The following is a 27934-nucleotide window of genomic DNA, read 5'->3' on the forward strand; positions in this document are numbered from 1 at the left end:
CAGAGTGCTATCGTTTACTGCTACCCCGCGCCATCATTACGGATGTGTAGATTGCCTAAATGGGAGTGCATGCAGATGGAATGAAATGGGGCTGCATGCCTGATGTGCCTGCCACATGCCATCACATCCTGCGTGTCAGGGCCAATCAGCGCCTGTGCCGCTGACAGAGCGCGGTACTGGTAGATGATGGCAGTACCTCAATACTAAATGGATTGAACAGTGGCAATAGAGACTCGCACAAGAGACTAGGAAACATATGGACACAGTGGTAACAATTAGACTTTGTTTGATACATGATGCTTAAACCAACTAGCCCACCGAAACGTTTAAGCCGTGCTAAATGTCCCCACGCCTACATCCTGTGCCCCTGCCGATAGCAACGCCACCTTTTCTGCCATTTTGTGGTGCATGAAACATGATGAAAGGCTGCATGGCATATCTAATCAGCTTATCATCACCTGCTGAAGTTCATGCATGGAGGAAAGAAAAGAACTCGGGAGAGTGCATCCAGCAATAACTTTGAAGGCTATATAAAGTAAAAGAGAGTCGGTCTGATGGCATGCGAGTACATGACATCAATCACTGCTGGGTGCGCATGCGTGGACCATGTGCTGTGCGATGCTGGTGCACTTTTAAGAGCCCCAGGTGGTCGAAATTATTCCGTTGCCCTCCGCTATGCACAACTTACTCTCTTTCTTACTTCATTCCTGCCTTCTGCCTTCCCTTATGGCGTGTTTCAGGTGTCCACCGAGAAGTGTGTCAGATACTGTGCCTTTTGTTTTCTATAAACGAATTAGAAAAAGGTTTAAAGCTCGAGCTTTACATCCGTGCCACAGGATGTGCTGACGCGCATACTAATGCATACCAAAACATTAGGGCCAGACTCTGAGAGGGAATAAATGAAGGAAGGAACTACTTCACTGTGCTCTCTCCAGAGCTTCATTTTTCTCCATGAGTCTATGGATGAAACTGCACGCTGTTCTGCAAAATGGTGTCCATGACATCGCGTAGGTTGTACTGATTTAAGGACCTAAGTAGTAACTGAGAGCAGTGTCTGTGGTTGTTGGTATGCCATTTTAACTTAGAAGAGAGCCAGGATAAGCCAGAAAATTATTTAAACAACAAACGATGCCCTTTGTCAATTCTGGCATTTGTGAATCATGACTTAAATTCTTCGCTGACCATTTCTGGCTCACCACTTATTTAATGTGCAAAGTCATTCCATGGGAGGATTACTAGGAAGTAAGAAAGCAATGTGGTGTGTGCTGCCAGCCACCGGAGTGCGGTCTGCAACCCTCTTTCATCTGCCACACCTTGAGTTGTCAAGCTTGAACAAGTCTATCAGGATCAACGTCAATAGAATCGGCCAATGCCATTGGTGGCAGGGGGCCCTTTTGAGAGGCAAAGCTACTCTTATCTTTGATTATATGAGGCTGTAGTAGTACACTGTACCCAGGTGGTCGAAATTATATTTGGGAGCCTTCTATTATTTCAGCTTTCTTTTTTTGCCCCACCTTTCTCCTTTTCCTTACAGCATGGTCACCAAGAAGTTACTATGCCTTTCATTTCCAGTTTTTAAGGCCAGCCCACATAGATAGCTTCCATGTGCAAAAATATGCTCCATGCGGGCCAGGCTTATCACCACCCAAATTTCAAGGGGAGTGGCTGTAAGTAGAGGGAATTGGGGACTTGGTAGGCAATTTTGTCAGCAAACCAGCCACCTTTTCATGCAGAGAAAACTTTAATAGTGTTCTCAAAGGCTAATCCAATCCTCTGTGTAGGTCCTTGTTTCCATTAATATTTTCTTTTGCTGTCTTTTCAAAGCACTTATCTTGGTGAGTAACTTAATTGTCTGGCTACCTTCTTTGAACTGAAACTATCAACAGCTAATGGCGACAAAACCAATTCATGTGCCTGACTAAGATGGTAAGCATGCTAGCTAGGTCCGTTGCTACTGCTTGGTGCTTACAATACTTCTTGGTGAGACAGAATACACTCTCACGGTGTGTTGCCACAGCCGTATAGTGGCACCCGGTACTTTGCAGCTTCAGAGATATAAGTGGCATCTAATTGAAAAATGCTAGTTCAAAGTTGTGCCTGATAGTTTGGCATATTGGGCGAGTGCTGGAAGTAACTTCAGTGACATACCTCTGTACAGTATATATGGCATTTTGCTTTTTTGAAATTAGTTTTAGTTGTACTGCCGTTTCTTACAATTCTTTGCCAGCTCTGGCACTGATTTAATTCTGATGAGCACATAACTATTTTGGTGGGAAATTGGAAAAGCTGGGAGATTTCCATTTTTTTTCTTTTTTAGAAATATGCTTGTTTTGCTTGAAGGGACACTTTCTATATGTGCATACATTCAGTTTAGAATATCAGCTTGAGGACATAGGGTACCACTGCCCAGGCTTGCCTGCACAGTCGCTCGTGATTAAAAGCGCACTGAGGATAATTCCGTCCAGCTTTTATTCCTAGTAAAAGCTGACTCTGTGACTAGTTCTGAGCACTAAAAGACATGTTTCATCAAGACCAGAAATTACACCGTGACCACTGTTTGGAAGTGGATAGTGGTGTACCCTAGTCTCCAGAGATCTCGTGCAGAAAACTCTTGATGCCCCACAGTTTGCTTGCGAAAACAGCCAGTGATGGTGGCACCTGCATTTCATTTTTTTGTTCTTTCTTCTAGCTCATAAAAGCTCAATTTTCAATAAAAGTAGCAGGTTTGTCATTTGAACATGGACATGGCAACTTTAAAATCTCCTCTTTGCATGGCATCAAGTTTGGCTACTTAGCAACCTAACACACAATGCGGAATGGGGCATTGTTCAGTGAAGTTTAATGCTGTTGAGGTTTGGATTTTCAGTGCTTATCTTTAACGCATGAAGCAACAGTGATTTTCAGGGAACCTCTGCTGCCTTGTGTTTGCAGTACGCATTGACACTGTTTTCTACGGTTTGTTCAGGCAATGGACCATCAGGCATCACTATGTCTTACTTCCTGGCTGGCAACTGGCCTTACTATGCACCAGGAACCTGTCACCCCAACCCATATCTGCATGCCAGGCTGGAAGATAACAGAAGTCTCTCCCTTGTTGAACAAGTAAGTGTCATCCAAGCACCTCTCGCTTTATTGACACAGAGGTCCTTCCTTGGTCACAAGTACAGTGAACTCTGATGTTGCAACAATTCACCTGTTAAGGGACCAGTTCGTTTTACTATGCATATCAGTATTGCAGTACCAGTATCTTATCATCACTTTCATGTGAGTGTGGCTGAAAAGATTCTTTTGTGTCTAATGCCTTAATAGAATACAGAGGGTCTAGTTCTTGCGGTGGAAAAAATTGGTAGCCACATAATTTCTGAATGCATCTACAGGTTGTGCACAGTGTGAGGTGTTCATCATATTCAAGGTCGTGAAAATAAAAAAAATCGGTTCATGCTCGTAAATGGATGGAAAAATATGCACCCTGGTTTAAACCTAAGTGGAAAGGCATGCACAATGTTATGATCTGCCTTTATGATGTGAAAATAATTGTTAGAAGCCTTGTAATCGCTCATAAGGCGATGTACAGGGTGGTTCACTCCATAGCTCTAACACGGCCACTGCTTTCAAAGCATCATTACGTACGACCCGGCCAATCTATAAAGCTAGGCGGCAGGCCATGCGAAGCATCACCTCCGCGTCCCACTGTGCATATATCGCTTTGCTTCGATAAGCACCTGCATCCGACGCAATGTTGCTTTGAAAGCAGTGACCGTGTTATAGCTAGAAGTGGATCACTCTATACAAAATAGGATTGCAAAAAAAGAGATGCTGGAGTGACAGAACATGTCAAGCTTTTAATATCAAGGGTCACTTGACAGACAATACTGTCTTGCTGCCTTGACTGCTGTCTTGACTGCCAAAATGATGCTATGGAGCTTAATCATAGCAGTTACAAGTAACGTCACAGCATCGGACTGCTTCAGCGGAGCGGCATACTGCGTGCAAGACGTCAAGCAATACGAGAAAATCTTTGCAGTAGAAGAGGAAAACCCACTTTTTTCCGTCTTGCCTGCCTTTGCCCTGTATTCTTGTCACCCAGCAGACATCATTATATTTAGCTTCCTTAACATGGTCACATGTGGGCTGCTTGCTCCAAGTGGAAAGTGAAAGGTGCGTGGGACGTGGAAGTACCAAGCTGAGCGTGTGCTTGGTTATTTTTTGACTGTTCAACTGTTTGGCCTGAACACACACACACACACACACACACACACACACACACACACACACACACACACAAAAAAAAAAAAAACTAGCAGTGTGCCAAAGATTTACCAAAACTTTGTCTTAGCCAATAAAGATCAGTATTCTTCATCTATACACCACAGCTTTAGCTGGCTATTAAATATGAGTTACACTCAAAGGAGAGAAATAACAAAGTGCAGAAGCCAGGGATGTGAGCTAGTGGTGTATCTTTTTACAGTTGTGCCAGCAGTTTGATCGCTGTTGTTAACAATTAGCAGGCCGCATGATTTTCCATGATCCTACTTAACTTAACCACCTAATGATCCAAGTCCAGCTTTCTTGTGCATCCATTCTATGGGGGATGCGGGGCTAAAATCACAATTTTAATTTAAAAAAAATGTGTTTTTAAATTTTGGTTGTTTTGGATTGTGCATGTATTGAAAAAACTTCTCACCAATTTTGGTTGTCATGTGCACAGCAGAAAAATTCTAATTAAATTTTTTGCAAGGCGAGGTACGCTCACCACCAAAAGTGCCTATGAATGCTGATTTCAAGACGCAACCGCATAGCGGGCAAGAAGCTTTACACGGAGTGCATCCCCAAGTTAGAACGCTTGTTGTTTGTGCTCGCTAGACAAAAAGGACCTGCTAACGAGAAAACGGCAGACAGCTAAAAATGAAAACGGAAAGAATAGGCAGATTTTGGGCTATGGCAACAGCGGATTGGCTTGTGAACCAAAATAGAAGCTTGGATTGACTAAAACGCAGCATTTATCCTTTCAATGCTGTTTTTGCACCACTAGGAGCCTAGCTAAGCAAAGTGCTTGATTTTTTTGGGAACAAGATAAAGTACTTTTCAGATTTCTAATTATTTTCTAGGGTAAAAAAGTATCAAATATGTGATATACAATGACAACAGAAAAAATGAAATACGTTTTTAAAGAGCTCAGATCTTTAGAAGAATGTCATGATGTACCCACAATTGACCTTATCCTGCACAGTGAACTACCTAAAAGTTATCCAAGCACAAACAGTTAGTACATCTTCATTAGTTTTGAAATGATAGTTTTCCTGAGATGACACACTTAATTACTCATTATGACAGCTACAACTTTTTTTTCTATTCGTGCTAAGCTGATGAAACATTGAATTTATTCTAATAGGAGGAAGACAAACCATCCCTGAAAATTTCATGCGAAGAGTGCGAAGAGTCAACTTTGAACTGATGCACTAATTTGTGCAACAGTTCAAAAGTTGACTCTTTAGCCCCACAACCCCCCTTAACTGTGAAGCAGCTGTAGAACATTGTGACATACTCTCATGAACATATTGTTAGGAATGGTCTAATCTCTTGATGCATAGCAAAATAGGCCTTTTAAGTGCTTGCACCGAGTACTGAAGACTGCTATAGAAAACTGATGATCGAGTGTGTCTTTGCTAATATAAATAGCAGTACCAACTCCCCCAAATCACTCTGCTTCTACAAATAAAGCAGTAAACTGTGAGAATGTCAAGGAACGATCTGTGGATGTGTTGATTTGTTGTGGTGCTGTCTTGCAGTATAGAACAAACTGCATATAAACAACTCTTTGTTGAAAAATACCCTTTTCCAGAAGTTCTGGGTTGTGAACTTGGCAACCCAACATTTAGAAGTGAACTTCCATTTGTGTTTTTGTTCAGTGGCTTGTGATTAAGACAGCATTTTGTTGTGCAGTTAGACAGTGCTATGAGTGCTTTAACAGTAATTATAATGGTGTATTAATAACTGGCAAATCAAATTTTCAGGCTGATAAAAAAAACAAAGATAAACTCCAAGTGACTTTTGACTACACAGAAATACCCCATTCTATCACCTATAAAAACTGGTGATCCATCCATAGGAAATAAGTATTGGCCATAAAGTGCCAGTAATTTATTACTAAGAAATGACAGTCATGAGAAGAAAAAAACTGAATTCACAAAAATAACATTGAGGAAAGTTCCCTTAAGTTTGAAGACATAAAAACTCGAAAGTTTAACCACTAGATATTTAAAATTGGCTTTCTTTTTAAATAATACTAAATGGATGAGCAGACAAATGCATTCACTGATCATTCATTTTATTATTTTTCTCTCTTGAAGAGTAGAGTAAGGAGTGGGAATGGTCAGACTTCTGGTTTGATTTGGAATTTGGGGTTTAACGTCCCAAGGTGGCTCAAGCTATGAGAGACGCCTTAGTGGAGGGCTCCAAAGGTTTCGACCACCTGGGGTTCTTTAGTGTGCACTGATATCGCACAGCACATGGGCACCTTGCTTTTGGCCTCCGTTGAAAAGCAGCCGTCAAGGTTAGGGTTAGTTCCCGCATCCTTGGTTACGGTAGTCAAGCTCCCTAATCACTGCGCCACCCCGACAGGAAGTTTCTGTGGCACTTTATCACCCCTGTTTTTCTGTTAAGCAGGAAAGAAAGTTTTGTAGCTTACAGTTTGTGTTTTAGGAAGAGGGAAAGAGGGAGGCACTCTTTTGGGTATTAAGTGAATGCATTTTTGCATAAAATCCCGACTACAGCCATCGCACTGGGCCCAGTTGACATGCCCAACCCGAGATGAGGATTTTGTGTGCATTTCTTACTAGTGATATGTGGCACCTCTAGTGATTCATTCACCAGCCATGCTGTGCTTCCTGCATATCCTACACCATCCTAACATTAATTTTGGCACTACAGGTTTGCTTTTATCAGGTCGACCAGTAGGTGCAAAGGTGCGGAGGATCACTCATGCTAATCTGTGATGTGGCTTCGCACGGCTGGCACAAAACTAACACCTTGACCTGAAGAGATAGAAATATGATGTGATGAATGAATGGTAAATTGGCCAAGTGGAGGATTGTTGGCATGTCTTGGTTGTAAAGCATTGAACAGAAGATGGAATGTTATGGAAACAAAAATGAGTAATAATTGACCTCTACATCATCTTGTTTTCATGCACATTAAACTACACAAATGCGTCAGTGTATTAACTTTATGCCAATACTAGCTGTACGATACCTGTGCAACCATGTTATTTTAAGCTGCATTTTCTGACTTTGCTGCTTAAGTGTGATCGAACTGAGTGCATTAAGACAACTGAACAATTATTTCTTGATTGAGACGTGAAAATTCGAGTGCAGCATAAGCAGTGCAACATTTTCAGCATTCAGAGATGTGCCTTCTGCAGCTGTCAGTCTTGGTTGTGTCAACTGTAGTTTCAAGGTACTTACAGTGTGGTTTTAAATTATTCTACCATGTCATTGTGCTGCAACTACATGTTTTTCCCCCAATGTTGCTTTTTCCAGGACCTCTCCTCGTTGAGCTCGGGCCTTGAGGGACGCTCATGCAACCCGGTGTCACTGCTTCTAGACACCCTTTGCCACCCGGATGCTGACCTTGGTTCTGATGAGCCTTCCACTCTTACCTGGGCTCATGATCCATCCAAGGCACTTGATCACATTGTCCTTGGAAATGGTCTGCCTGGGGGCAGCTGGCAGGTAACTGCTGTGATACTAGGAAATGTGTTTTGTAGCATCACTGTTAGTTCTACTTTTCCTTTAATTTATAGGAATGCATACATAGGATTGAGAATCTTATGATGCTAATTCTGAAAGTTAGCTTTTTGCTTGGTATTTTTGAAGTTGATGTGTGCACGAAAAATTTTACTACTTGTATTTTAGGCACATCAGCATGCAATGGCTGACTTCTAGCTGGTTGCCTGCGAAAATTTATGCCATGCTTGCTCAGACTGAGCTTTAGGCACATCAACTTGAATTTGTGTCACCCACCTGGTTGCCTCATATCAAGCATGCTTTAATACATTGTCTTGAATCTGTACAGAACGGCTCTGCACGCTTCATCGCTCGCATTATAACCTCATTCCAGGGTGACTAACATCAAGTTATCGCTCTCTCTTCCATCTTTATAATCACGTTGAAATGTTGGACTTCTTTGTTTATTTCATAAAGTGGCATTCAGTCCTCACGGAAATATGTTGCCTTTGTCTCAGCCATGCCGTGCATCTCATCATCTTGACAATCAACAATAGGTTGACACACATTTTTGGTCGTAGCAAAGCATTTAACTAGTCTGCCCTCCCACGTGCCATAAGCCATTGAAATAAACTTCCTGATGATGCAACAAATATGTGATACTACAGGGTTAAGAGGTGTGTTGACCGACATAATTGCTTAATCTCATGGATCTATGCACTCTTAAGAAAAATGACTTTTTGCATTGTATAAAGTCCACATAAATGTCCTCTTGTTAGCTTCAATTCATATCCGTGTGCCATTTCCATGTAGCCTTGATTGTATTTGTTTCTTTACCATTTAGTGTTTTGTGCTCAATACTTCCTGCTAATCACTGTGTAACATTTTTCTTTATTTGTTCTATTCCTCTTACATTGTGATACTTCATTTGTAGGTCCCACTCACACAATACTCCTATGTAAAAGGAGGCTCTGAGTTATTTGAATAAAATAAATAGGCAACTGGTGCCCATACACAGCTTAGCTGTAACAACAGGGACTAGACATGAAGTGCCAGCAGAGGCATGCTGTAAAAATAGGATTATTATAGGTATGTAATATATATGAGTGTAGGTTAGTAATATAAACCAGCCACTGCTCGCAGCACTTGCTTGCGTATTACCAGTTGCAAATAGGCTGTTTATTATTTTTTTTTTACATTGAAAGCCAGGCAAGGCTTATTTGGTTTTAACAAGTTATATTAAAAAAAATTAAATTGTTCACTCCCTCATAGGTAGTCTCCACATTGTGAAATTCCTGCTTTTAGATATGTATCGTCTCCAGATCTTAGTCGAGAAAATATGGTACTGAATTCCTTGTCTAAGCAGATTAAAACTAATTTTTAAAAATGGGCACTATTGTTAAAGTTTATCTGAAAAGGTTTGTGAAGTAGTGTGCTTGGTATAGGTAAATAATGACCATTACTTAAAAGAATGTGGTTGCTTTTGTCTTGTTTATATCTGAAGGAGGATGTGTTTTTTTTTTAATAACATGGGCTGATTTGGTGTTGTCTTGCAGGAACAGCTTTCTGCGAAACATAAAATCAGGCTCACAAACCTATATTGATTCTGCCCTGGAAAGGTTTCTATTACCATGTACATGTGAGCTAATTTATTTACTCACTCCTGGTGTATTGCTTTGTGCAGAGGATGGATGGTGGCATCCTGACCATAAGCCTAGGCTCATGGATGGAGCTGCCAGACCTGACTTTCAAAGAATGGGACTCCTCAAAGCCACAGCCACCGCAGGGCTCCCCCAATTGCCAGAACCGTGTGTCAGTTCAGCGAGTGGCCCAGTACTATCGGGACTATGTCGACCTCAAAGGCCTGCAGCCTTACTTCCAGAATTTTGCCTGCGTGCAGTCAGTGCGGCCTATTGACGACCCCGAGGGAGGCCACCTGTGGGAAGTTAAAGGCACAAACAAACAGACTGGGACCCCTTTCTGCTACGTCACGCCACATGTTGTGCTGGCAGCTGGACACTACGATGCGCCCAGGAAGCTTGGTGTGCCAGGCGAGGATCTGCCTTTTGTGTCGCACGACTTGGGCCAGTTGGAAGTTCTGTTGCGTGACACCAAGAGCTCCATCACAAAATTGGCTGTGGTAGGAAGTGGACTGTCAGCTGCAGATGCTGTGATTGCAGCTCGTTTCCACGGTGTAGATGTTTGTCACGTGTTCCGCAAAAAAGTAGACGACCGGGAGCTGGTGTTTAACCAGCTACCACGGTCTATGTACCCAGAATACCACAAGGTACATCAGATGATGTCCTCGGCTGAGCATTACCCAGGATACAAAGCCTACGCACACTGCCAGGTACGCTGCATCCATGCTGACGGTCGAATGGAACTGGACTGTGGATCAGAAATTTGTGACATCTCTCACGTGTTGGTGCTCATCGGGTCCCACCCCAACCTTGACTTTCTTCCTATGGCAGGACAACAGCTGGGCCTAGTAGCGGGGCTGCAGGTGGACTGTAGAGCCAACCCAATTCAGATTGACCCCTACACTCACGAAACTGTGGCCCTCAAAGGCGTATATGCTCTGGGTCCCCTGGTTGGGGACAATTTTGTACGCTTTCTCCAGGGAGGTGCTCTGGCTGTCACATCACAGATTTGTAGGGGCTTGGGTGGCACTTAGGCACTTAGGTGTTTTTGACCTACAAGAAAAAAACGGTCCTTAAAGGGGCCACTACTCAAGGCCCCCAGAGCTACCAAGCTGCCACAAATTGGGCTACGGCATGTCACTGCACATTTTTGTGTATGACCATGTAAATGGGCCCAGAGCCATGGGTTGGCTCTGCCCAAGTGGGCACAGCCCTTTCATGGTGCATTGAGTACATGACCAATGTAGAAACTAGTCTGTACATTCATCTACTAGGTCTACTGCTGTTTTTTGGCAGTTTTTGCTAAAAGGCCACTGGAATTTTTGTTTTTGTTTTTTTCATTCTTGTGCTTGGTCTGGTGTGCTGTCTGCATTTGCATGCTGCATAATTCTGCTTTTTTATTCGGACATTTGAAAGCAGTAGCGTGTGGCCAGCTGGACGGATATAGGTGTCATTAGTGATTGTTGCAGTTCTATGCTGTCAGCTCAGGCAGAGGCTTGTGTGACGCATACGTGAAGGTAGCTGTGTTTTAAATGGCGCCATGTCAGACAAAGGTACTCCGGTTATAATGCTAGCCAGTTGTTTATTCTCACTTCCATGTTTATTTATTTTATCATCTTTTTTTCCTTAACCTTAAACATTACTTTTGGAGTATGTCTATCATTGTATTTTTGAATGAGTCATTGGTCTCACAACAAAACAAAATACACAGGCATTTCAGTTGCTAACTGCAAGGTCAGTTCATGCATGCAAATTCAAGTGTACAACAGACAGTCTGCTGATAATGGCACTGATAAACCAGTGCTCATTTTCTATAAACTCGTGCACTGGAAATGCTTTACATGTACATACAGATATATCTATATATATAAATATGTATAAATATTAGAGCTGTCACTGATCGTTTGACAGTTTATATAGAATTTGTGTACTGGCCTACACAAGGAGTCAAGTCTGAATTTACCTGTAGTCTGTTCTGAGAGGCATATATTATCTGAATTATGATGCACTTGTGCCACCTTCCCATCTTTTGTTCAAGTGCAATGTATTGCGAGAGAATTATCTGGACTTCCATACATTGTGTGTGCTTGCACTTTCAAAGCAAATATATACTTTCCACAAAAATAAGCATCCACTATTTTCTTGGAAAATCTACGCTGAGTGACTACATCTGATATACCTATTGTTCTGGAACGGCTGGTGTTGAATGCTTGTCTCACCTGCTCAATGTTTACGATGTAATTTCACTACAATGACAATTCCTATGCCACTTGTGCTATACTGGAGCACTTCACTGGTCAAATTGCTGTAGCATTACGAAAGAACAGCATAGCATCAAGAAAACTGTGATATAACTTACGATATCATTTTTATAATGTTTCAGTCCATTGAAAACTGCTGTCTAGTGCTGAAGCATGTGCTGTGCAAGTCAAACAACCATGAAGGGGCGTACATTCTCTTCGTGCAGCGATCATTCAGCAGTGTTCATCCACAGGTGCAGTAGTAAATGAGGATTCCCCTGTAGAGCAGTTATAACAAATTATTTTAAGTTGTTTTTTATATAACAAAATGTAGTTGCTCCTTCTGTGTATAATATAAAACTCAAGAGCTCTGACGAATGAAAACATGCTTCCATTGAACTAAAGGACTGAACAAGACTGAAAGCAAAAGGTGACAATGTATACCACTATTTAAATGGTGCAATATGCACACATGTACACACTGAGCAGCTAGCAACAAACTGTTTTCCAAACTGTGAAGCACTTGTACACCTGTGGCTGCAAGTAAATACTATGCTGCTGCACAGCCACTGCTTAAAGTAGGAAGTATATGCACCGCTCAAGAGTTTTATCATGCACAAAGTGTTAATATGCATCCTGTGGTAACATGATGTATAAGCATTGAAAGTTAGTATACAGATTCAACTTTGTTTGCATTTGAATAGGAAAAGGGTCTATATTAAACACTTTGCATGGTATCTGTAAGCTAAACAGTATCTGCATGACAGCCCTGATCTAGTTGCTCATCTGCAAGAAATTGTCGCACTTCTCAGTGGACATCAGAACCTACCTTGAGGGAAGAGAGGGGGGTGGTAGTGAAAAAATGAAGAAGTGCCGTAGTGAAGTGCTACGGAATAATGTTGACCTCCAGGAGATCTTTAACGTGCACTGACATCGCACAGCACAGGGACGCCTCTTCGTTTCACCTCCACTGAAACGTGGTCGCTGCAGCAGAGCCTGCAGTTTAACCTTTGGTGTCTTGCAAGGATGTGCTGAGTGCATGTAGCTGCATAATCTAGTTCGCTGTCTGACAGCTTACTCTGTTTGGGGAAGCATTTACATGGTAATAGTAGAGCAACAACAGTTTTATTTATCCATAGTTATCTATGGTCTTAATCAACTGTGCAGCAGTATGTAATGCCCCAAAATGTTATTGTTACATAGATGAATTAGAGTTTTCCTATGTACTGCAGCTGTGCCATCTGCAACAGGTCTCTGTAGAGTTGTTTCACCGCAACTTATTACTACCACAAATGCTGGACATGTGACGCGACGTGATTAGTATTGATGTCAAAAATGTAGAAAAAAAGGGCTTCATTGATTTGACCCTTCATTCTTGTGCAGTCCTACTTGTGGTCACTATATGACAATACTAGTGGCCTCAGGTATGCTAATTTATGAAGAAAACAAATGTGGAGCTTTAATCATTCAAACTGTGCATATTTGCAGTGTGCTGTTACCGGTCACATGTGGCTGAATGGAAAAATGAAACCCTGCAAATTTCTCTTGACCTCAGTTGTTGCATTTTGCTTTAATGCAAAAATATATAGAACTCTGAAGTGAATTTCCATTACGGCTGTATGTTATATAACAATAAAATACACTATTGTTACTCATTAAGTTGTATGAGGCATTGTATATACCTTTTGGGCAAGCTTCAGGGCTTTTATTTATGGTATGCAGAAACAGAGAAAACTCTTGGCAGCTCTATCTGCTGTTGTGTGAACTTCTGCATGTGATGTGTAATAAATCATATGTTTTTTTAGTCTCATTGTTTTTGAGTATCTTGGGTTAACCAACAGGCTGTGCTAAGATAAAATTGTACTGCAGAAAGTCAAGCAAATAGCTTCACCACAAATGTAACCTAGAACTTGCCTTCCAGGGTCGATATAATGTTGGAGATATCATTTTCGATAATCATGAGAGCAGGAAGGTATATTTAAGGCACTTCTCTTGTGATAAAGCTAGAATTTAAGTGCATACAAAATGCAATAAACAATGTTTAGATCTCTGAGTTCTCAAAGTTTCTTTAAATATACGGTCGTTTCCCTCCAGGAGTACATTAAGGAAGGAATTTTGATGCTTTGCTATTTTGCTTGACAATGCATGAATATTTACTTATTCTTTCAAATGAAACAACAGAGTTACTTTAAACATGTTTGAAAGTGGTGCTAGCCATAAACAGCCTCTGACTGCTTGTATAGCAAGAATTAACATGCTATCATGCAAGTTGCGAAGTCAATACAAGTAATGCTCACAACTGGATTTGAACAGTTGTCTGAATGTGACCAAGTAAGTATACTTTATTTTGGGTCCCATATCGACTACGTGCCAGAACACAGTTTAGCAAATACTTTCTCCAACTGCTTTACATCCCGGTAAACCATTCAGTTTGACTGCAATTAGTGCAAGCTGATTTGAGTGTGTTCCTAGATGCAAACCAGTGAAATGACTGTTTTGACTGGAAAAAGAGAGAAAAAAGGTGCACAGCTAGCTTTCTTCAGGGTGTTCAGTAAGTACATGTCGAAGGACATAGTGGGAAGGCTGACACATTGGCATCTTGTTCCATTATGTTGTCTACTCCTTGATAAAATCTGACAGTTTCAAGACTTGCTTGAAGCACAGCAAGGTGCTTGTTCAAGTTACAGTGGTGCTACTACACTACACAGCTGTGCTGCACTGCATTTCCCCTACAAGTGCACTTTCTTGCAAATGTCCAATAGTTGCCTCAAAAACACTGAAGTACTACTAAATGAGGATACATGTTGCAAGGCCCACCTATGTGCCCTTTCCAAAGCACCTACTCTCTGGCCCACCTGATAACAGGCCCATTAACCACAAGGTGAATGTGGGTGTTTTCAGGCACAATAACACACTTTGCTTCTGCTGTTTAACATTGAGAAAGTATCCGGAAAATCTTTTAAACTTGCAAGAGTTGGGTGTTAGGATTAATGGAAAACGCCTAAGAAGCCGCTGGTTTACCTGCAATGGTGCTGTGGTAACTCTGGAGATAAATTACTGTGAATGATTGAACACTTTTTGTTACTGTTTACAGACTTTTGTTACCATGAGGCACACCTCGGCACAGTATGTGCGGGTGGGTTGTAAAGCAAGGTAGAAATTATGTACGTTACAGAGCTCGGTGATTAAATGTTTAATTAACTAAGCGTAAGTAACCAACTTTCTTATTTTTGATTTAAAGAGCAGTGCTGTGTTGCTAAATTGAAAGCAGTCACCATGAATGGTCAGTCCCCATTTTAAATCTGAATCAGCAGTGTGACTTGAAATAAACAAGAACAGGCACCTGAAAGCTCTTTAATGTACCGCATGTTTATGATATGTTGCTTGCATTTTTTATGCATCAAATACAGATAATGTTTGTGTGTTTGGTGGCGCAGAAGTTTACATAATTTTGGCGACAATACTGCGCCCAGCGATGCCATTTTATAAACGTATAATGCATGAAAGCCAACTCTGTGAGCTGCGAGACTCGTGCCATTTTTGATGTTTGATATTTCAAGCCATAATGTCAAAGAAAATTCAAAGAGGGGACTCACTTTTAATACTGCTGTAGCCTTGAATTTAGCAATATAATATTGCTGTTAAAATAACTAAGAAGTTGGTTAATTTAGTAAATTAATCGTCTAATTATTAAACACTATAATGTACATAATGTCTTCCTTGCTGTACAGCCAACCGACGCAGGCCACCAGCGGCTGCATTTCGATGGGGGCGAAATGAAGCGGCCGTGTGCTGTGCGATGTCAGTGCACGTTAAAGATTCCCATATAGTCGAAATTACTCTATAGACCTTTACTATGGGCACTTTTTCTCTCTTTACACTTTCCCACCCACCTTCTTCCCTTCCTTTATGGTGCGGTTCAGGTGTCCACAGAGACAAGTGTGACAGGTACTGCGTCTTTCCCTTCCTGTGAACCAATGATTTATTTTAGCCACTTGTTATGATCCCTTCGCATTACATGGTCTACCCGTGCCCACTCTTTCTTGCTTCCAACAAGGATATAATTAACTTCCATTTGTTCCTTGGTGCACTCTGCTCGCCTCTCATGAAACGGACATTTATTATCCTTACCATAGCTTGCTGTACTGTTAAGTTCAAGTCTTTTTATTACCCTCTAAGTATCTTCCCTATAGGCAAGTGCTGGCAAGCCACAACTGTTTTGCACTTTACTCTTGATTCTGTTTACTAGTTAACCTGCCATTCATTACCCTAAAGTACCTGCCAAAGGCCTTCTACCCCGTCCTTTTTATTCCAGTTATTTCACTTTTGTGGTTTGGATCTGCAGTCATTAACTGCCCTAAACCATGATGTATTCTGGTATCACTTCCAATGCTTCATTGCCTATTGTATGCTGTTACTGCCATATGAGAATGTTGAACATTACTTTAGTTTTCTTCTTATTACCTTTTAAGCCCACAATTCTGCTTTGTATGTCTAGGCCTTATAGTTTGTTCCTTGAGTTATTTACAGCAAGGTGATTCCATTAGAAAATCAAAGGTTACAAACACATTTTCCAATTTTTTGCTACGTGGGCATTCAAAATGTGCCACAGAGAACGTAGTATAACGAATACAGACGAGGTGAAGTTCTAGCAGCACTAACCTACAGCTCAGCAATTTAAACATCCCTAGCAACATAATGCTACTCTAGGCTTTGCAGGCATAGAATGAAGGGGTATATATCTATACAAAATCACAGGCATGCCTTTTGCAGATGGCAGCTGGTAGATGACATGACCGGACATTGACAGGCCAGCAGGTTGTGTGATGTTACGAGACCATGCGACATGGCAGGAGCTAATGCAATAACACAAAGCTCCCATCTGCGGCTCCCCTTGCAGTTCCTCGTTTGTGTATTTTTAGTCTCTGCTCATTGAATTACCAATCCCTTAGTTTGTGCATCTAATATCACTCACATTCTAATTAGCATACAGTCTTAAGCTACCATGTTATCCAGCTATCGGTCAGAGGCAGCCACCCGAAATACAAGCCTTGCTCCAACCAAGCTGTACAAATGTATAGTCTTTGTCAAAGGTATACAGGCCAAGGATTTTTGTTCCAAGCCCAGTAACGAGGCTCGTAAAGCAACTCTAGTGTTCGAAATCTCGTAGGTGACAAATCTCACCCTCATTCTCCTCTAGCATACATTCATATTCCAGTATTGCTGCCAGCAGCTGCGTTACAGTGCCTAGAAACAAACTTCTTGGGCCGTATACTTTTGACAAAGACTGTACCAGCGTGGCCTGAATCAGTGTACCTGACTTGTCATCCATAAGCCCTAGATGGCTGACTCCTATCCCACCGTCCCACCTCAAATGAGCGAGTTGGCAGCTTCCTCAAACTTTGTGATATCATGTGCACTCATTAAGTCCCACAACCCATCGAAGAATTAATGCTCTGCCATGTAACCTGCTAACTATATGTATATCACCTGCGACAGCCATGAGCATCATTTTATGAGGCCTTTAATGGCATCACGTTAAAAAAAGAAGAAATATCTGAACATCCAAAATATCTTGCGTGAATCAATAAGAGCCTAAGCAGACCCCAATGACACCTGCTCGCATATTCTGCCCAGTCACCAAACATCAGCATCATAGACCTTTCTATATGCGAAAGCATTATATGTTCCATAGCACAAAATCTGGCGGTGGCTGCATTCATGGTATGTAAATCACAAGCATGTTTCTGGTAGGTGGTGCTTGGCAAAAGCATTATAATGACTTTGAGTCATGACTACGACTATGGGCCATGACTATGCGTAATGTTTGTACTATAGCGCCCACCGACGCGGAGGCGCTGAGATCAGCGTTACCAGCCCGTGTTAGAGGAAAATAAAGATGTACAGCGCATGCTCCGAGCGCAAGCACGGCACGGGCTGTTGAGAATGAGGAGCCTGCCACACTGGTCATCTTGCTCTGGTGCTCCGCTGTGACCCTGCAAATTCGCAACAGTACATACTGTATATGTACATCACCTGCAAGAGCCATATGAGCATGATTTTTTGCTCACAATGTCACCAACACCGTATCTTCTGCAGAATGCGGTCTTTAATGGTATCCCGTTACAGTACAGTAAACTTGAGTAGCACATTTGAAATGGGAATCAAGCTCAACGGGACCCTTGGAACCTGAGTCAGACATACTACTCCTAGGCACGTTTGTATGGCTTGTTTAAAATGAGGCTTCATATCTATGTCATTCTGCCAACGTGGACAGCATACATCATGGTCCTCTTCACAAACATTACTCTGGTAGGTGGTAGTTGGTAAATGACATGGCTGGAAACTGACTGGTTGGCTGAATTGTGTGCCACAGATGTAGCTACCACCAGCTTTTGTGCTAACTAGTGCCACTCAGTTTGCAGTTCACAGTACAGTAAAGTGTAGAGTATGTATGCACAAATATTATGCATAGTCATGATTCATAGTTATCATGCTTTCGCACTCTCATATGTAAGCAGTCTTAAGTATCTCTGCCAAACTTTATTATCCTTAACTTTTATACTCAATTCTTCCCCAATCCAACTGAGTATAAAAGTATGTAGGGATGCATGGTGTGGGGATGCAAGGAACCACATGGTACCATAACTATCAAGGACTTAACTAAAGAGTAGTGGGAGACTTAGCTGTCAAGCCCCAGCCTGGATGATCAGCGTAGTCTGGTCAACCGGACTCGGGAGATGGCTCGGATCCACGGCTTCCTGGACTGAGGAGGCTGCCCACCTAGGGCGAATATTTCACGCCTGCTCTGAATAAATATTTGTCTCTCTCTCTCACCAATCCAGTTCTCTGAATATCTCCTGTTAGCACGAGGTAAACACTAGATGAATGTGGCTAAAAAAAAAGTAATGTTGAATAAAGTACCGAAAAAATTATGTGGAATGTGTTTTAAGATACTCAAGCAATAAGATACTCAAGAAATTATAAGGATTACACCAGCAAGCAATCATGGAAGATCCATGTACATAACGAGCTGTAGAGTTACTAAGTGGAGTAGATTTTTCCCGTCACAATTAAATTATGAAAGACAGCGTACACCCCTGAAAAGGGCAGCACATAAGCAATTTATCTGGCAATACCTATTGCCGTGAAAATTGACAGGCTAACAAGAAGGCTAGAAATGTGGCTGTGAACTTGCATTAAGAGCTAGATAGAGAAAAAGATGGTTAGTGCAAAAATGGTAAAGGAGAATGGACAGATGAAGAAAGGCAGTGCAAGAAGAAAGCAAACAAAGTTTGACATTTTTTCTGAAATGAAAGGCGTGGACTCACCATATATGATTCATCTCAGTATAGTTCCTTGCAGCTCTGTCAAAGCTGTGAAGTGTGCACAGGCAGCGCCTTTGTCCTGTAGAATATATGCCGAAGTCTCCTTTATTGTGCAATCCGTGTACGAGTGCCACTTAATTTGTAGAGGTAATGGTATGCTTCTACATTAACAACAAAAAAAAAAGGTTTTATGCAATGCTTCTTAATTCAAGCACAGTAATGATAAAAATAATTTATCTTTGTCTGTATATTGTAATAAATAATGAAGGAAAAAACATATTTTCAGTGCAGTACGAATGTATCATCAGAACAAAATTTTGCATTCTTCAATTAAAACAACTAGTCAACATCTGTAACACTGCAGAGGACTGCAGGATGGTAGGGCACTGGCTTTTGCAAAAATGCCCTTTGCTGTTTGCTCTCACATATAGTGAAGTTGTTAGTACCGGCTTTAGTGCATGGTACTACATGTAGCTTACAGCATGAAACATAGATGGCACCGAAAGGCTAAGCACAGAGGCGCATGTTTAAGGTCAGTGTTTAACTGACTGAGGATGTCTGTATTGCATTGCAAGTATTGTAGAGAACTGGTGATCTATGTGTGTGTTGAAGCATGCAGTTATCAAGAAGAGGAAAACATAATCAAGGACAGCTTTATAAGGTCAAATGGCGCAATAAGCTTGAGAAATTCACAGCAATAATGTTGTCTTGGTGGCACAAAACAACAGTAATTGGAGGATATATATCAACAGGCGCTTTTTCTGCAGTGGCTACAGTGACAGTGGCATCAACTCGGCTGATGATCATCATGACAATAATAATGGCCGGACACTTGTTTGAAACACTGGCTATCTACAGCGAAATCACAAAACACTAAAGAAAGGCAGGTGGGCATTACACTCACTCAACAGAGTCCTAAATGAAGCGGATGAGATAGCATGGAGAAAACTGCAAATAAACACATATCCAAACCCGATTCTCGCCAGTCACATGTAGCCAGAGTTGATGCATCAGACAATTGCAAACATTTGAGACTTAGAAGATCTTTGATCATATAATATAGGAACAAGAAAATAGCCCGAGCAGAAGAGAAGGGATCACCAAACCAGTCTGGGTGGCAGTTCAACTAGCCAAGACTGCCACTGAGGCCCAAGGACTCACGGCCTACGCCTAAGATGACTAGACACGCGCAGAGCACTGCCCTAGACTAAACTGGTCTCTCTGTTGGACAAAATAAAGTTTATTTCTCTCTCTTGCCAAAAATATTTCATGATTTTTGTAATGCACCATTTTAAAAATGTCCCACTGCAAGAATTCTTTAAGTATGGATGCTGATACAGTTGCAGGTATGCGAGTTCATTTTCCTCCTGTGCCCCGCATTCTAATGTGGAATTCTAGTTGCTGTTTGCAAAGGCAGCATACTTTAAAGTGGCCTTCAGTTTATTGACATGCTCACTTTCTTGCAGTGCTCCCTCCTGCTTCATTTATGACCTTTAATTCAAATGAATGACTTCACATGAACCCAAACTGCTTCATTCTTCCCCATCTCTTTTTCTATGAATTGCATTCACTGTTAAAAAATTCGCAATTCTGAAAGAGTCTATGGGGTCATTACAAGATTATTTACAACACTTCTCATCATTTTTGCAGCATTTTTGAAAATATGCACAGACCTGAATGAAGGAAACAAGTTTTCTTTTGCTCATTTCCATGCTCTCTACTGTGTAGAAGAGAACATCCAATGAAGATGATTGGGGCATATGCATATTGAGGCATACACATAGATGACTGGGGCATATTTTGACAGCTATATTGAAAGTGTCTCGATGGAACCTCAAGAAATGGTGATGGTCATGAGACATGCTGCCACAGTACCTGCTTTGGCACTCTCACCAATTGACAAAGCCTGTTCAGTGACTTCAAGCAACATGTAAAAAAAAAAAAAAAAAAAAAGTTTCAAGAAGTGATCATGCTCTGTTACATACTGCATATTATCAACAGTTTTAGCCACTGCCAATTTCCTACAGTAAAATATTTATCTGCATAATGAATGCACTCATATATTCATTACATCCCTTCCATTAAACATTAAAATTTGGAAATATTTATTTGACCACAATGCAAGTCTAGCTTGTGTAATAAATGCATCTTCCGAATCAGATGCCTTCCTGAAGCACTGCATGCTCCAGCATATTTCTCAAAGCAAGATGAAAGTGTCTCCTTTCAGCGATGCAAAAGGCATGCTGTGAGGTCATTCACTGCAAAGGCTGAGCAATCTGGAATTTCATGTGTATACTGCTACATCAGGAGTTCACGAAATTATTTTAAATATCACCATTAAGTTTATATTATGGACCAGCATATCTGCCATGTTTTATTGTTTTAGGATGCTCGGAAATTATAGCCTTATCTGGTGTGTTTTTATCTTATGTATGTTATTTCTGTCACAATTCTATTTTTATTTCTACAATAGCACAAAGTAATGACATGAGATGTGCTGGAAGTTAGGCTAACACCCATATATTGCAGGGAATTACAGGGCAAACAAAAACTAATTCATTTTAAAAATTAACTTCATAATTTTATCATTTTTGCTAGACTCGGCAGGAACTGCAACAAATCGCCTGAGATTGCATTAAATGGAAATAACCACTGATGCACAAAACGTAACACTTCAGCTATTAAATATTCCTATATTTTATGTTTTTTGAGTGGTTCCCATTACTTGACCATTTAGATATTTTGGACAAATAACAATAATATACTTCGTTCCTCGAAAATTATTACCAAGGCATTCAAGAAAGCAATAAAGCTGTTTGTTTTTCCTTGTGAATTTCTCCAGTACGTTCATATGTCTTCTCCATATCTAGAAAAGGATGCAAAGCAAATTTCTTTTTCCGTAACTGACAACAAAAGCAGAGCTGGAACTAACATCTTCTTTAGATAAATCTTTGTGATCACGTTGGCGTACGAATCTATCGTAATGTTTGCTAAACTCATTAACTTTAGGACAACTGTGACTTTCAATAGTTAATATGACCAGAATTAATGTCCCAATGGTAATTAAACCTATCCTGTTGGATGTGGCAAGTTTTATGGAACTCTGGCATTTCCAGCTTCAAAAAACTCATTTCCTGCAAGGCAACACTTGGCTTTGCTTTCTGTGATTCAACCTCTGCAAGCAGAGATGCAATGCCTCAGGTTCTTGATCTCTTTCACGGTTGTAAACAAAAGTAATTTGACATCACTGCCTTACTGGTGTGACAGGAATGACTGAGCCAATTGCAACAGTTCAGTCTTGCTTTAGACACTCCATGTGCCATATATTCACTGTCCTTGCTGTGCAAATCTTTTCTTAATCAGCTAATTTGATGCAATAACACCTCTGATAAAGTTTTGTCTCTTGTGCTTGAGGTACACAGTAGTGTAACACACCTTGTCAGTGAACATATAACAGTTTGGGAAAACCACTCAACCCACAGTCAGCTCTTTTTATGCAAAGTAAACTTCTGCATTTGTAGCAGTAAACTGCGATAATGGCACAGCAGTGCCACATTGTTGTAGAATTTAAGAGCAAGGACCGTTTATGCAGGAAAGCCCCAGTAAAAGTAAAAAAAATAATCAATGGCTACTGCAAATTACTGTATTAAATGAAAAAGTACTCTCATTAATTTCTGCCTTTAAGGGTATGATGCGACAGCTGTAATGGCTACCCTTGCGGGTCCTCATTCGCATCAATTCACTTTACTTGCTTATTGAGTAACCTTTCTTTGTGCCTCCTTTTATCTCACACATACTCATTAGTAAACGGCTATTATATACCACATAATGTGAAATACCACCTGACACAGATATAAATCCCTACTTTAACCAAGCTGTATGAGCGTGCCTGCGTGCTGAACTCGGTGGAAAGCTGGATTCTGATCTCACCCTTCCATCTCAATGGCAAAGGCCGATGTAAGAGCACCTGCCAACTTTGACATGCCATCTGGTCTTGCAACGTCACACATCCCAATGAGCGGTCAGTTCATGGCCATATCACCTATCAAATACCATGCCTGTGAACACTGAACTTCCTGGAGAACGGGGCTTTTAACACTATCACGTTAAGAAAAAAACAACTTTCATTTCTTTTCATATAAGCTTGAACGGTACCTCACACATGCACTTATCATAGCTTTTAAGTGCAAACTTTGAGATATAAGTTGTGGCATTGCCAGGACACATACACCAGAAAAGAATTTGGTCATCATCATCAGCCAAGCTATACCCACAGCAGGGCAAAGGCCTCTATCATATTCTATCAAGCGACCATAGGTTATCCTCTCTTCGCACTACATGGCCTGGCTATGCCCATTTCTCTTTCCTGATTTCCACTAGAATGTCATTAACTCGAGTTATTTCTCTGACCCACAATGCATGCTTCCCCTTTCTTAACATTACCTCTACCATTTTTCATTCCATAGCCCTCTGTGCTGTCCTCAACTTAAGTAGAACCCTCTTCGTTAGCCTCCCCATTTCAGCCCCATAGGTGAGTACAGGTAAGATGCAACTATTTTATATTTTTCTCTAGAGCGATACCAGTAAGCTGCTAGTCATAATCTGCAAGTACTTGCCAAATGAACTGCATCCCGATCTTATTTTTCTAGTTACTTCCCTTATTTAGAATTTGGTAGACTACACAACACAGCTCCACTCTGACCTTATTTTTCTACCTTTGACTTTTATGCTTAATGAAGAAAATTTTTCAAATCAGGACTGAATCACTTCATTGTTTTATGGGAGCACATAAACCATGATACCTTTGAAGGAAGCAGAATTTCTTTATTGCTTAAAATGGCCTTAGTAGCTTATGTGCCAATACGCCTGATACAGTTTGGCCCTTAGGAAACTTGGGTTCAGCAGCGCAGTATAATTAGGGGTTGGACTTTTGAGTTTAAGCTGAAAAGCATAAATAAAAATATGCTGAATTTCGTTTCTAAACTCAGCTGTGACTGCATATTCGCAGCTAGTTGCGGCATATGGATGTACGGAAGTACATCCATATGCCGCAACTAGCTAGTTATTCAGTAATGGTTATAAGTTAGTCAAAGAAGAAAGTTAAGAAAGTGCTGGGGCCAGAAACTTGGTGCGGCAATGATACCATTAGATTAAGTATCATAGTTGTTAGCACTGATTCACAAACTCAAGATGCCTGTGCAGATACAAAGGCTCCACCTCTGCCAAGCGCCATTGGCTAGCTTAGTGCCATCTGCTCAGACTGCCATCACACGCTTGGAGATGTTGCTCATTTAAACCAAGCATAAGCAGCACAAAGAAGTTCTATGCTATAAGTTCTATCACTGCCACATAAATGACAATGCATGACCCTCTAGCTCAGTGCAAAATGCAACTAGTACAACAAGATGGGCAACTTTTAATAGTGTGAGCACTTTTCGTGAACTTCATCTATATTTATTATTACTCATCATCACCCTTCATTTCACATGAATCATTATCATTAACGCTTGGTGCAATCATTCTTTGACGCCATTGTTGGCAGTGCCAAAAAAACTCAGTCGCCCAGCTAACAATATGCCATTTTTGTACTCAAATCTACAATATTCACATTAGCTAAAGCAAGAATGATTCGCTCTGATAGGTGTTTGGCTGCAGATTACAGCCTGTTGCCATAGGCGTAAAAGGGTTCTGCATTAGGGGGAGCCAGTTCCATCGCAGTGCCTCCTACCCCACTTCCCATCAAGACCCCTTACTACTGCCGAACACCGCGCAATGGCGAGGAATGGCTATAAGACAATTATTTTGATGCGATGGGATTGCAACATGTACAAAATATTCACAAAACTTGCATCTGGGCTATATGGTGCATAGCTTTGTAAGAAGAAAAACAAGTGCACTGGTAGACACACACGGATTGAAGAAAACAACCAGGACAAGCGCCAACTCTCTTAAGAGTTAGCACTCGTCCTGTCGTTTCCGTCTTTCTGTGTCCATTTATGAGTGCGCTTATTTTTCTCCTTCCAATATGAAATATTGTGTGCTTAAAGAAACAAAACAAGCTTTACCATGAATGCAAAATTGAAAATAATGCATAGACGCGCTTCTCACAATGGTTCCTAGAGCCCCTGGCTTTCCGTGGATAAAGGTGGCAAGCAAGCAGTTCGGGCTACGCTACATCACAGGTCCTTGGCCGTTAGTATCTTCAAAAAACCTGCATGGTCATAACCCTGCACTTTCAAAATTGACAGCACAGATGCGACAGGTACGGGATGACTTCCCATGAGCACGCCTTTAACTGTTGCACTAATACCTCTCAACTTCCCAACAGCTTACCAATGCACCAAAGCTGTCAAAAATTAATTGAATTGCTGCAACTGCTCCAGAATGCATATCTCTTTTATTGAACTACCGCTGCAGTAATATTTATTAACAAACCATTTTTCTGATTTGCTCTTCCCAAAAGCAGACAAAGGCCACATCATTTACTGATTTCTTTATGCCAACCACATCTACCATATCACGTGGCAAATATGAAGTAATGCAAACCTAAAAGTACATGTTATGAGCTGTTTTGGCTCTTTGTCAGCATATATAAAATCTAGCACAAAACAATGAATTTTCTACTGAAATGGCATCCAATATTCTTGTGACATTCAAGGTTTTTATTTTTTTTACCAGCAGCTGCCTAACAGCTTAAATGCTGGTTTTGTCTACATTGTTTATGTCTATTACATTAATATGATATCACAGCAATTAAATACATTTTCTCAACCTTTACCTAGATGTGATATCGTCCTGTATCTGATGTTCCACCACCTTCCGAAAGAGACCATCAGTAATTTCCATCAACTGATCATATGTTCCAGACTCAACGATGGTGCCTGCCTTCAATACAACGATCCTATCTGCCCGGCGAATCGTAGACAGCCTATGGGCAATAGTCAGCACAGTGCGCCCCACCATAAGCTTTTTCAATGCCTCCTGCACTGCTCGTTCACTGACAGCATCTAACGAGCTAGTTGCTTCATCCAGAATTAAGATACTGGGGTCTCTAAGAATAGCTCGAGCAATAGCAATACGCTGCTTTTGACCTCCAGATAACAAAACTCCTCGTTCCCCAACCATAGTGTTAAAGCCATCAGGAAGGCCTCGGATGAATTCCAGTGCATTGGCTTCACTTGCTGCTCTAATCACATCATCTTTCGTACTCTCCTCTAGATTTTTGGCACCATAAAGAATATTGTCAAAAATGGTTGTAGCAAAAAGCGTTGGTTCTTGGCTAACTATTCCAACATGTAGCCTCAGGAAGTTAGGGTCCAGCTTTCTTACATCGATTCCATCCAGCATGACAACACCATGGCTTGGGTCATAGAGCCGAAGCAGCAAAGAAGCTAGTGTAGACTTTCCTTGCCCACTGGGGCCTACAATCGCCAAAACTGACCCTGCAGGCACTGCAAGGTTCAAATTCTTGAGAACTGTGATATCTGGCCTAGAGGGGTAAGAGAATGTGACGTTGCTAAACTCTACTTGTCCCTGAAGGTTGGGCAGGGTGAGGCCACCCGAGACGGGCAGTGCTGGAACACGATCAGCAATTTCCCACACTTTTCTTGAGGCACCGAGAGCTTTGGTTGTCTCAGTGAAGAAGCTACCCAGACCCCCAATGGACACACCTACATAGGCTGCATACAGCAAGAAGGAGGATAAGTTCCCTACAGTTAGCTGGCCATCAGACATCAGGACACCGCCATAATAAAGAACAGACAACACAATCATGTTTCCTGTGGCGCCAGTGCAACCAAAGAAGACTGCCTTCAGCCAAGTCTCGGAGTTTACCACTTCTAGCAGACGAGAAAGCCCTTCACCATATCTGTTCGCTTCGTAACTCTCTTTGGCGAAAGCACGCACAGTTCGGATATTTGACAACTGTTCTTCTGCAATGGCACTAGACTGAGCAAGCCGCGTCTGTACATCTGCTGCGACCTGCCTCAGTCTGCGGGCGAAAGCAAATGAAATGAGGGCGACTGGTGGTACAATGCTCAGGCCGACCAAGGACAACTGCGGAGATGTGTAGAGCATCATACCTACACCACCAAGCACTGCGACGGCAGAGCGCAAGCCGTCTGATATGTTCTGCGTTAAGGACATCCCAACCAGTGCAGTGTCACTTGACAGCCTAGTGATGAGATCACCCGTGCGGTTACGGTCGAAGAAGGCTACCTCCTGTTTCATCAATGAGGCATGAGCTTGTTTGCGGAGCGCGTTGATTATCCGCTGTGCTGAAGTGTTCATAAGATACACGCGACCAAAGTTCGCGACACCACCGATGACAACAACGCACATCAGAAGCCTACAAATCCAAGTGAGGTTTTTGTGAAGTTCTTCGTGGTTAGGTGCAGTGTATATCACGTCAATCACTTTACCGATGCAGAATGGGAAAGCAATCATTACAGAGCTGGACACAAAAAGCAATACAACAGCAGCACCAAGACGAAAGCGTTCGGGTTTTGCTTGCCGCAATAGTCTCTTCAGTTCACTGCTCTCCGTCTGTCGGCTGCCTGAGCAAGCTCGGCATAGTGTCACAGAAGCAACAGGTTTCGACGGACGTGCGCACACGCGCAGTACATTTCTGCTGCTGCAGAGGACGGCACCATTCACTGTTGACAAACACTTGGGCAACAAGTGCTTCCGCGTCCTCACTTGACGAAAAAGTTGAGAGCCGACAGCCAGTAAGTAAGCGTGCATGATGTTCGTTTGCACAAAATGTGGCCTTGTGCAATCAGTCGGGTGCAAAGCAGCCACTATGGCTCAGCTTCTGTGCTCATTTTGCAGGGAGGTAGGCATTAATAACCTTCCACAGAAGTAGAGTGAACAGAAGCATACCACGAAGCGCACGAGCCCGATGCAGCTCTTCGAAGTCCAAGCTCACCGCCTACTACATTTATAGTATAGTCCTAGAGTTTCTATAGTTATTTTAGAGACCGCCTACTTACAATCTAGATTCA

The 27934-nt window shown here is 41.6% G+C and overlaps 2 protein-coding genes across 11 annotated transcripts in view; one reads left to right on the forward strand and one right to left on the reverse strand.

Annotated features, from left to right (window-relative positions):
• LOC146205934 (oxidative stress-induced growth inhibitor 1-like) overlaps positions 1–13408 on the forward strand; it is a 148011-nt gene extending 134603 nt beyond the window's left edge. For all 10 annotated transcript variants that reach the window (XM_084590600.1, XM_084590598.1, XM_084590599.1 and 7 more), the window contains 3 exons: positions 2966–3102; positions 7539–7730; positions 9409–13408. In XM_084590600.1, the coding sequence (XP_084446726.1) occupies positions 2966–3102; positions 7539–7730; positions 9409–10398 (1319 nt within the window). In that variant the 3' untranslated portion in view covers positions 10399–13408. The remainder of the gene's footprint in view (positions 1–2965; positions 3103–7538; positions 7731–9408) is intronic.
• A 6084-nt stretch (positions 13409–19492) lies between these two features.
• Positions 19493–27731, reverse strand: LOC146205935 (ATP-binding cassette sub-family B member 10, mitochondrial-like). The gene has a single exon (XM_084590606.1). The coding sequence runs from the start codon at positions 27672–27674 to the stop codon at positions 25707–25709; it is 1968 nt and encodes a 655-aa protein (XP_084446732.1). The 5' UTR covers positions 27675–27731; the 3' UTR covers positions 19493–25706.
• Between the last annotated feature and the right edge of the window lie 203 nt (positions 27732–27934).

This window comes from Amblyomma maculatum, chromosome 1, assembly GCF_055883805.1.
Source record: "Amblyomma maculatum isolate TAMU_Amacu chromosome 1, ASM5588380v1, whole genome shotgun sequence".
In the NCBI taxonomy this organism is placed as follows: domain Eukaryota; kingdom Metazoa; phylum Arthropoda; class Arachnida; order Ixodida; family Ixodidae; genus Amblyomma; species Amblyomma maculatum.